The 11,505-nt window shown below is 53.7% G+C and overlaps 1 protein-coding gene across 1 annotated transcript in view; it reads left to right on the top strand.

The window, feature by feature from the left end:
- Positions 1-337: 337 nt before the first annotated feature.
- TGM2 (transglutaminase 2) overlaps positions 338-11,505 on the top strand; it is a 31,946-nt gene continuing 20,778 nt past the window's right edge. The window contains exons 1-3 of the mRNA XM_007193138.2: positions 338-501; positions 3,989-4,168; positions 8,919-9,161. Coding sequence (XP_007193200.2) covers positions 492-501; positions 3,989-4,168; positions 8,919-9,161 — 433 coding nt within the window. The 5' untranslated portion in view covers positions 338-491. The remainder of the gene's footprint in view (positions 502-3,988; positions 4,169-8,918; positions 9,162-11,505) is intronic.

The following is an 11,505-nucleotide window of genomic DNA, read 5'->3' as shown; positions in this document are numbered from 1 at the left end:
GGTGTGTGTCTTCTTGATCCCGGGTCTGACCTGACTGGGGGTCCATGTCTGTGTATCCAAGTATGCCTGTGTGTCCTGGTGCAATTGTGTGTCTGTATCTGTGTGTGTGTTTCTGTATCCAGGTGTCTCTGTTACCCAAGGTCTGACTCTGTGTATCCAGGTGTGTCTGGGTGTCCCGGTCTGTGTGTCCCCGTGGCTGCCGTCCCAGCCCTGCGTTGTTTCCCCAGGGGGCGCCCTTGCCCAACCTTCACTTCCTCCCTCGTCTCCTGACCCCCGGGTGCGCCCCAGCCGGCTGGTGGAGAGGAGCGTGGACCCAGACAGGGCACCGCCGCCCCGCCAGGTCCCCGCCTTCCCGCGAGGCCCCGCCCCTAGCCCGCCCCTAAGCGGGCTATAAGTTCACCGTCGGTCTCAGCCTCTGCATCGCCGGTCGCTAGTGGTCTGCACTTGCAAAGTCCTGCCACCGGTCTGAGGAGCACAGCCACCACCCGACCATGGCCGAGGGTGAGTATCAGGGTCAGCGCCTCTAAGACCGCTCAGGGGCCCCGGGTCCAGCCATCCTTACCTGGTCTCTGTGGTCCCACCGGTGCAGTGGGGGTCAGGACCGGGCTGGGCTCGATCCCTAAGTCCCCGATTTGGAGCTCAACATGTGGGCTGGGCTGGGTGAGAGGTGCTTTGCTCCCAGTCCTGGCTCTGCCTGGGGCTTCAGCTTCCCCATCCCCAGGGCATAGTCATTAACCTCTGCCTTCCTGGATCAGATGAGGCAATGGAACGTGAAGGCGTGCTATGAACGGTAAAGTACTGTGTTAGCAGACCACTGTCACTTGTCCTCCTTCAGTTAGTGGGAGCTGCCTCCCTGCTGCGTGCCAGGCGTGAAGCTGTACAGAGGGTGCTGGCCTGGACTCACGTATTTAGTTTTGGTTAGTCCATGGTGATGTGTAACCCAAGCCTGGCTGTCTCCTTGGCCTCGGGGGCCAGAGAGGAGCTCCCAGCATCCTATGGGGGAGAGGCCTGAGAGCAGATTTGCTCTCCTAGGTCCCTCCCTGCCCTCAAGTTCTGCAACCCTGGTCCTTGGCCACTGGTTGAGTCTCAGTTTCCCCTCCTGTAAAACATGGACAGTAATGCCAGTCCTCGGTACATCTGTGAGAGGACTGGAGAAGGGGCTCAGTTCATTTCCTATACACACACACACACACACACACACACACACACACACACACACACACGGGCAGGGCTACCATTTCAGAGGAGGGATTTCTACGATGGGGGATGCACCTGTACTAATGCTGCTGGACTCAGCATCCTGGCTGACTCTTGGGTCAAATCCATTTGGAGGTGGCCTCTGCACCACCTCTGCAGCCCCCAGGAAGGAGGGTGGGCAGAGGGAACATGGAGAGGGACTAGGGGCACGTGGGGCAGGAACAAGCAGGAGGAACCACCGACGTGCCTGACCTGCTGTGTGATCTCGGGCCATCTTTGTCCCTCTCCTGGACCCAGCTCCCCAACACATGCGATCGAAAGCCAGCTCAGGGCTGGCTGTGACGCGTCACCTAGGTGGCCACTTGTGCCCCATGCAGTTTCCCACCCTGTCCCCAAGAGTGGGGCTCAGTAGACCTGGGGGACTCTGGAGATGCCAATTATGATGAGTTCCCTGCCCCATTGCCAGAGTGGCCACTTCCTACAGGGGTCCCGGTGGCCTGGAAGACCTCGGGTCCTTTCTCAGTGCAGAAATCCTAAGATCCTAGACCCCAGTGTTTCTGCACCTCTAGAGCTGGGCATGATTTCTGGAAATCTTTCTTCACACAATAGAGTGAGAAAGCGCTGCATCTGCCCCAGACCAGGGACTGACCATCTCTCTAAGGTCTCTTAGGGGGACAACAGTGGCCTCTTTCTTGCTTAAGCTCTCTGGAGTTGAAGTTTCCCAAAACAGTGTTTCTTCACCCCAGCAGGCCAGCAGGAAGTTCTTCCTTGTGGCTAGCGGAGGTCTCTCTTGCTGTGATTGCAGGGGCCTCAACTTCCCCCAGGTCTCCTCCTAGGCTTGAAACAACACAGGATGTGGGCGGGGAATGGGAGGAGTGGAGGGGGGCAGGGGGATGGACAACAAATCCTGAGCTGTGAGCGAGGTGGTTACCAGTGTGGGCTCCCGAATCTACAGCCCTGGATTCAAACCCCAAAGCTTCAGCTTGTGCTTGCCATGAGACCTGGGGCCATGTGATGTCTCTGTCTACAAAGTGAAGATAGTGATAGTAGCTGTGTAGGTGGGTAGTTGTGAGGTTTAAGTGGAGATAATCCATGTCAAAGCCCTCGGCAGTTACTGGGCAATTTGTTTGCGCCTCATTTGGGGGATATTCCATGGCGGGAGGGAGGAGACCTGCATGTATGTCCCTGTGGAAGGACCCACTTGCTGGGTGACTTTGGCAAATCCCTGCCCCTGGGCCTCAGTGGGACCACATATTCTTAAGGGTCCAATAGTTCTGAGCATCTCCCTTGCCCACTCCTCTCACCCTACGGTCCCCCTAATCTTGACCTTGATTAGGTCAGATTGAGCTTGCCAAGGTTTATGAGATTTGACCCTCACTCTCCCATCACCCCAATCCCTCCCCTGGTCTTCAGCTCCCTCTGAAAATATGGGAAAAGAGAACTTTCACATATCAAACTTTTGCCCTGGGCTCGGCCCTGGGGAAAGGGTGTCCTCTGCTAGACCTCACAGCAGCCCTTTGATGCTTCAGAAAAGGAGGCACAGAGAGGGAGAGACACCTTCCCCGGGATCACACAGCAGAACAGCAGAACTAAAACTCAGGTCCAGAAGACTCCAAAACCTCTGTTATTGAAAAAAAAATTTTTTTATTATGGAGAATACTGAACATACATAAAAGTAGAGAGAAGAGTAGAATAAATGCCTGGGTTCTCGTCACCTGGTCCCAACTACCACCAACTTATGGCTACTGTTGCCTCCTGCCCTCACACCCCCCAACCCATTATTTGGAAACACATCCCAGGCAGCACATCATTTCATCTGTAAATATTTCAATATATCTTTCCAAAGAATAAGGACTTCTTTTTAGACATAAACAAATTTAAAATTCCTTAATATCACCATTATACATCAGTATTCAAATTTCTAATTGCCTCATGCATGTAATAAGTAGTTTTTAAAATCAAAATCCAAATAAGGGTCACACAGCACAGTGGGTTGTAATGTGTTTTAGGTTTCTCTTAGTCTATAGGTTATCCCTTCAACTTTGTTTTCTTGTCTTTTCTTTTTTTTTTTTTTTTTGGCAATTTCTTGGTTAAAGCAACCGAACACTTTACCTATAGTTTCCCAGAGTACGAATTTTGTTGATTGCTTCCTGGTTCTGTGTTTACATCTTCCTCAGTCCTCTGTATTTTCTGGAAATTGGAAATTGAACCTAAAAGGCAAAGCCTGTGTAATTAATCGATACCGAATACCACCCCCCTTTTTACCGAAAGAGCCCTCCAATCATAATAGACTAGCTCGTGTTTAGTAGGCATTTATTATGTGCCAGGCACCAGGCTAAGTGGCTCACCACAGCCCTGTTAGGTGGGTCCTGCTGTCCCCACCTGTGGACACACGGGGAAAAGCGAGGCCCAGAAAAGCTGAGTTGCCTGAGGGCCCACGGCTGGGAGGTGCAAAGCCTTCCCCACTTGCCACAGTGCGCGCAACCTGTGATTAAGAACTGGGGAGGGAATTCCCCGTCGGTCCAGTGGTTAGGACTCCGGGCTTCCACTGCAGTGGGCCCAGGTTCGATCCCTGGTCGGGGAACTAAGATCCTGCAAGCTGCGCAGCACGGCCAAAAAAAAAAAAGAGTTGGGGAGATTCAGGCCCAGTTAGCCCCTGGGTGACAGGGCGGGTGGGGATTGGGAAGGCTGGCTCCCGGGGGCACCCTGAACCCGTCACGTCCAGGGAGCTCAGGGCTCACAGCTGGCTGAGGGGTGGAACCACGGCTCAAGCCCCTCACTGTCTCCACAGATCTTGTTCTGGAGAGATGTGACCTGGAGCTGGAGGCCAATGGCCGTGACCACCACACGGCTGACCTGTGCAGGGAGAAGCTGGTGGTGCGACGGGGCCAGCCCTTCTGGCTGACGCTGCACTTCGAGGGCCGAAACTACGAGGCTGGCATGGACAGCCTCACCTTCTGTGCCGTGACCGGTGAGTCCCACGCCCGCACCTCCCTGTTCTGTGATTTCGTTGTCCCCTGACAGACCATGGGACAGGTGACGCCGTTCCTCTTCACCCCCTGAGACATTCCCAGCAGTCATACCCCATTTTACAGATGAGGGAACTGAGGCCAGAGAGCGCAGAGATGTCTCCGCAGGCCACTCAGTCTTGTAGATAAGTCTGTGCTTCTGGATGCCTGGGTTCCTGACCACCTGTTGTCACCAGGGTTGAGGAGGAGGTTTGCCGCCACACAGGTCCATCAAGGTCCTGCCTGCCTTTTCCCACATCAAAACAACTTCCCAATTCTTATCAACAGCCGCCCCCACAAACCCACGCAACCTGACGAAGCCTCTGGGATCAGGCCCAAAGGGGGTCTGGTTGGTGGAGAGAACCCCAGCTGGCTCCAGCCCTCTGAGTGGGCAGTTTTATGTTCCCCTAGTTCTATCTCTAAGCCTTGGGAAGCTGCCTCAGGCTCAGGGGCTGGACAGACAGACCTGGGTTCTGGTGTGGACCAGACTGCCTACCCGCTGTGTGACCTTGGGCAAGTTGCTTAGCCTCTCTGAGGTAAAGCACTCCTGGTGGAAGGTCGTTAGGTGAGAAGGGCCTGACATGAGGGAGTGCTCTGCAGACGTTAGCAGCTGTTTGCTGGTCTTGCTCCAGGGACTCCAGTGATGGATGAAGGGACATTGAGGCCCCAACCACCCCATCCCCAGATGCCCATTGTCCAGTCTTCTTTGCTATTCCCAGGAAAGTGGCCTTAAATGCCAAATCCCTGGGTTTGGCTTCTGATGGGAACCACTCCCTTGAGGTCAGAGAGGGGCCGCCTGGCTGGGACTCTGGCCCAAGGGTGGGAAAGGTGAGCTCTAGCTCTTTCTGAGGTCTCTGAGGCCAGAGAGCAAGCAGACTGAGGCCCATACTACCTGGGAGGCCGTTTGATAAAGCTTATCACAGCGCCTGCAGACCGGCCACGGATATCCCCTTCATCCCTTTCCTCCCTCCCCCTTCCCTTCTGGCAGGAACACACCTACTAGCCAGGGCACCCCCCCACACACATACCCAGCATCCTTGGGGTTCTTCCAATAAACCTGAGGAGCCTCCTGCAAGTCTCTGATCTTTCCAGCCTCAGTTTCCCCCTCTGTAAAGTGGAAGGCTGAATCCATGGCAGTTAAGGGCTGGGTGTGGTGCCGTGAGAAGTGTCAGGCTTGGCTTGATGAAAATCACATCTATGGTGTATGCATACTCATCCTGAATCCTTCTGTTCTGGAAGCATAACTAGCACCCATCTTACAGATGAGAACTCTGAGGCTCAGAAAGGTCAAGTTACTTGCTCAGGTCACACAGTAAGTTAGGGACACAGCAGGATTGAAACCCTGACCCCAGAGTGATCTGAGAGCAGGGACATTTACTTGTTCACCACAAGTGCCTGCCGGCCTCAGTTTGTTCCTCTGTGAAATGGATGGTCGATGAACTGCCAGCTTGGGTATTTCCCACCTTGTTTTCCTTCTTTCACTTTCAAGGTGTCCGAATTTCTTTCTCCTTCTCCGTTTGTCTAGGCAGCCTGACACTAGGTCATGAGGCCCCAAGTTCAGGGTTGGGGCCACGGGGGAGGCAGGCAGCTGACCTTCTTACCCCAGCAACTAATCTCTGTTCTCCAGTCTCTGCCAACTTATCTCAAACCATAGCCAACCTGCCCTGGTAACGTCCACAGCCCCCGGGGGCAGCCACAGAAGACACTGTATCTCTGGGTGCACTCAGCCTCCCTGTCTGGGCTACCAAGACCCTCCTGTGGGCTGGGGAAGCTGGGAAACAATACCAGGAAGCGGGGCCTTCTGCCTTGAGGCCTGGCTTTGGTCAGCCCCCGACCCTGGGCCTGGCCTGGGCACCCTGCCCTAGTGTTGGAACATTCTAGCTTATGATCAGCCTGTCCTACCTCTTCAGGGAAACTGAGGCCCAGAGAGGGGAGAGAGCTGGCGAAGGTCGCTCAGCAAATGGGGTGTGTGACCTGACCCCACCCATGCCCAGATGCCATGCATTTCACCCTGACAGTTCGAGGCCGGACAGGCTCTGCTGTGGGGTACAGACCACAGCGGACAAGCACCATCCTTGTTAAGGAATAAAGCTCTGCTTCCCCGCAAGGCGGGCCAGGGTTGGGAGGGTGGGTCGGGTGAGAGTGAGGTCAGCCTGAAGCAGTGAAAAGAACCCTTATGCAGCTAATAGAAGGCTTGACTCTGGAAGGTTCCCCTCATCCACCCCACCCAGCCCCTCACTGCCATGGTCGGGGTAGTGGCCAGGACCCCTCAGGTCTCCAGGGTCATTTACCCAGAGGGGTCTCTGCGGCGCCTCTAGCCCCACAAAGAGTACCGTGTGGAACCGCAGCCAAGGATTTTTCTAAGCCAGCTTATGTGAGCAGCACTGGGGCCAGGGGACAGCCCATCCTCATCTCCTCCACCAGGACCCCTCAGAAGAAAGGGGTGTGTAAGTGCGTGTATGTACACGGCTGCCGCGGGACAGAGAGAAAGGGAAATGTGTTTCCTGGCCTGTCCCCGAGGGTGGTGTATCAATAGTGACGGTGGCTATGGTACCTGGCCCAGACCATTACCATGGAGACCAGATCATTGATCATCCAAACAGAGTCTTTTCTGAGAATGAAAGGGGTGCCATTAAGAATTATGCTGAAAAAAAAAAAATTAATGCTGGGAGAGGGAGGAGATACGGGGATTTATGTATATGTATAGCTGATTCACTTTGTCATAAAGCAGAAACTAACACACCATTGTAAAGCAATTATACTCCAATAAAGAGGTTAAAAAAAAAAAAAAGAATTATGCTGGGACCACAGGCATAAAATGGGACTATCCTGGGAAAACTGGGACGCATAGTCACCCCAACTTTACCCCTTTCGGTCTCAGTTTCTGTATCTATGAAGTGATTCAAATGAACCAGACACTTACTGCATTCCACTCCAGTCTCAAAATCTGTTATTTGGCCCGAGAACTCTGATTTGTAATGGTCTCTTTGGATGACCCTGGGGATAGCTCATATTTACTGCATAATTACCATGTGCTAGTCACTGCTTTAAACTCTCACTGGTTCCTCTAAACAGCATTAGAAGGTGGTAGTGACAATAATAAATAATAACTATTATTTATTGAGCACTTACTATGTGCCAGGCATCTTGCAATGTGCTTTACAAGGGTCACCTTCTTTGAGCCTCACAATGACCTTATGAGGAGGTACTGCAATTGACCTCATTTTACAGATAAGGAAACTGAGGCACGGAGAAGCTAAATAGCTTGTCCAAGGTCACAGAGCCAGTTTCAGACCTGGAGTCGAACCTTTCCAGGCATGAAGTCTAAGCCTGTTTTCTTCTTTGATGAGAAAATCGCAGATCAGAGAGGCCTGGTGACTTAGCCCAGGTCACACAGCACTCAGGGTCTAAGTGGTGGAACCAGACCTAGGCTGGCTCTCGGGCCCCAGTGCTGCCCAACTTCTCCCCTAAATACTGACTCTGGAAGACAGGGAGCATTTAAAGGCTTACAGCTGGCTCCTGGCACTCAGACAGGGGCCCAGAGGTCTGTGTCATGCCTGTTAGTTCATATTTATATTTGGGCCTGGGAGTGGGTGGGGCTGGCAGGTAGCCCCTCAGTGAGCAGGTCCCCATATTGTCAGTAGTGGGAGGGCAGAGCTGCAGGGAGGGAGGTGCAAGAATAAACAGAAACCCTCCCGAGCAGCCACCCAACCAGGCAGAGAAGGTTTTGTTTCTTCTCTCTGCCGTCCAAGTCCAGAAAGGGTGACCAGCCCCCCTCACCCTCCCCATGACTCAGAACTGCCTGCATGGGCTAGGCCCTGCCCTCCACCTGAAAAAGAGCCAGCATCCCTTTTGGGAATGAGAGGCACCATGGGGGGCAACCCAGGGCCTAGAGATGTGGACTCGGCTGTTAGCTTTGCCGCAGACCCCTGGGATGTTCTTGGGAGAGCCCTTCTCTCTGAGCCTCAGTTTCCCTCCCCAAGGGGTCTTGGGGGAAGCAGGAAGTGCCAAGGTGCTTTGTAAAGTGTAAAAGGCTGTAGGGAGGTGAGGGATAGTTCTGGCTCTTCGTGGCTGCCTATGGAGATACAGAGGCAAAATGTTGGAGGGGCCCTTGGGAGATAGACACCTAGACCTGCATTGGCCAGCACCCTCTGCTAGCCAAGAGCAAGCAGGCTTTCAGACAGGCCCCACTGGGGACATCAGAGGACCAAGGTCCCGCTCTACTCAAAGTCTCAGCTTCTTTTTCTGAAAGTTAAAGGATTTAGGCAGGAGAGGAGGACCTTCGGGGAGTATCTTGCCTAATTCCTGTCCATATTACAGATGGGCAGACTGAGTCCAGAGAAGAGAATGGTCTTCCCCAAAGTCGCACCAGTCCAGAACAGTGTGACTGTGACCCTGTCCCAGGCCACACTGTCCCCTCTCCCAGGAGGAATCTCCCAGGAGATTGAGGACGTGCTGTGTGCCTGCAGCTTTTCATGTATTCCCGCAAAACCATCCTGCACATTTTGGGGTCTGATCCCCATTTTACAGATGAAGAAGCTGAGGCTCAGAGAGATGAAACCTGTCGCCAAAGTTCCCTCAATGGTTAGTGACAGAACTAGGCCTCAAACCCAGGCCCAGGGGACCCCAGACAAGTGCTCTGCTCCTGCCAGCCCTGGCGCTCACCCTCCCTCACCACCCCTGGCTCACGGCCCCTGCTTTCTCCCTCTGCAGGCCCAGCCCCCAGCGAGGATGCCGGGACCAAGGCCCGCTTCAGGCTGTCCAATACTGTGGAGGAGGGTGCCTGGGCGGCCACGGTGGTGGACCAGCAGGACAGGGCCCTCTCACTGCAGCTCAGCAGCCCAGCCAGCTCCCCCATCGGCCTGTACCGCCTCAGCCTGGAGGCCTCCACTGGCTACCAGGGCTCCAGCTTCGTGCTGGGTCACTTCACCCTGCTCTTCAATGCCTGGTGCCCAGGTGAGCTGCGCTTCATCCGCGGGCAGGGTGGGGAGATGGGCAGGGCTGGACCCACCCATGGGAACCACTGAGGGTGGGGGGATGGCGCGGAAGAGACATCCAAGTGAATTGAGTGAGGCCTACTGTATACAGTTCCGTGCTCCAGCCTCCCAAAGACCTTGTGATGTCAGAACTCATTATTCCCATTTACAGAGGAGGAGACAGGCTCGCGGAAGCAAAATGACTTGCCCCAGCCTACGTAGCTACCAAGGGATCTCACCCCGTGTCTGAGGCCCTGGCACTGTGAGCTGGGCCTGGAGGTGGCCCGGGTTCAGAAGCCCCGTTCAGGAAAGGGCTGCCCAGTGGATGCCCAGGGCCGTGGCTTTATGCCTGGTTGGTTGTCTTTCGTGGGGCTCTGTTTTAAATCCCACCAGACTGGCTTGGGGAAGGGAAACAGGGAGGTGGAGGGGCGGGGTACCCAGGAGAGGAGGGCAGGAGCAGTTTGGTCACCTAAGTGCCTCCTTACACGCTCTTTCAATGATGTCTCTCAACAATCCCCAGGGGGAGAGGTTAGCATCCTCGTTTTACAGACGGTAAACTGAGGCTCAGAGATAAGTGGCTTTAGGCAGGTCCTTCAAGAAGCAAGTGGGCGATGCTGGACAAAACTAGAGAGTCAGGGAGAGGGCTGAGTCTGTCTCGAGCAGATGGGAGGAGACAGGGGGGCGCCACAGGCCTTCCCAGGCCTCAGTTTCCGCATGTGACTTACAAGACAGTGGGCTCTCTTTCCTTCCTGCTCCTACGTAGCCCAGCAGAGAGAGGTGCCCTGTGGGCGGGCCCAGTCTGGGAATGGGCTGTCCCTCCTCAAAGCCCGGGCCCAGGGCAGAAATTCTGGCCTCTCTAGCATCAAGACAACCAGCTTCCTACTAGGCCACTGCTTTCTTTCTTTCTTTATTTTTTCTCCATTTTGGGGCATTTTATTTGAACAGAAAGATTTTTTTTATTTTCTCTTTTACATACTTTGGCTTTTATTTCTAATTATAACAGTAAGACATAAGAACACCCTCTTTATAAAAGCTTCAAGCACTACAGAGAGACAACCCCCCCCTTGACTCTCTTCCTTGGGAAACACCATTATTAGATGTCTTTGGGGGGTTTATCTCCTTAGATTCCAATGTATGTGCCTGGAGACGTCGCTGTATTTTTTTTTTCTTCCAGTTTTATTGAGATGTAATTGACATACAGCACTGTATAAGCTTCAGGTGTGCAGCATAGTGATCTGACTTACGTACATCGTGAAATGATTATCACAAGTTTAATGAACATCCATCATCTCATATAGATACAAAATTAAAGAAATAGAAAAAAATTTTCCTTGTGTTGAGAACTTTCAGGATTTATTCTCTTAAGAACTTTCATATGTAACATACAGCAGTGTTAATTACATTCATCATGTTGTACAAGACCTCACTGCATTATGGGTTTCCCCGTTTTTCTTAAACATAAAAGAATCTTACCATATACATCAGCCTACAACTTGGGTTGGTTTTCTTCTCCCTCTACTGTACATCTTGAGGCTCTTTCCGCATCAGGCTGCAGACATCTGCTCATCCTTTTTAAGAGCTGGGAGTGCCCTGGGTCTTGCCGGGTGGGTGGTTCATTAGTCTGGCTCCCACCCACAAGCATGAGTTGGTCCCCTGTGGCTTATCAGAGGGAGGAGCACCCTTGATCACATGCCCTGTGGCCACACGGAATGGTTTCTCAGGACAGAAGTGGCCTTGCTGGACCCACTGTCCACTCATTTTGATTTTAGTCAATGTGAACTTACAGCTAGTTGGCAACCCTGCCCGCAGGGCAGGAACGTGGCAGTGCCCCTCCCTGACCCCAACACCGTGGGGTTTCAGAGTTCAGGAACGGGGAGTGAGGGTCTGGGGGATGTCCCCTTCCTGTGGCCTTGGCTCCTCCCTGCCTGGAGGGTTGGGCTGACAGTCAGCCAAGCAGCACAGTGACTAAAGGGACCCACATCCCAGGCCAGGAACTGGTGATGCGGAGGCAGGAAGTTGGGCTCAGTGGGGGTGGGTGCGCTAGGGGAGGAAACTGCTCTCCCTCTGGGGGGAGGGGGGATCTGCCCATGACCTGGGGGCCTCCCGTCCCTGAGCTCCAACATGGTCGGGATCGGGATCTAGCGGCCCCAAGGCCTCCACCTTTACCAGCTAGAGACCTGAGCGGGGACATAGTCCCAGCTTCCTGGGCTGCGGTGGGGACAATTCAACATGTGCTGACACTTTCACTGGATGTGAAAGTACCGTGGGCTTTTCCTTCTCTTAAATTCTTCCTGCCACGCTGCCCGCTGATTTACAGCCACATA

The sequence above is a fragment of the Balaenoptera acutorostrata genome, chromosome 15, assembly GCF_949987535.1.
Source record: "Balaenoptera acutorostrata chromosome 15, mBalAcu1.1, whole genome shotgun sequence".
Lineage (NCBI taxonomy): Eukaryota > Metazoa > Chordata > Mammalia > Artiodactyla > Balaenopteridae > Balaenoptera > Balaenoptera acutorostrata.
The sequence above is the reverse complement of the archived record's forward strand: the minus strand, read 5'-3'. Positions and strand labels throughout refer to the sequence as shown.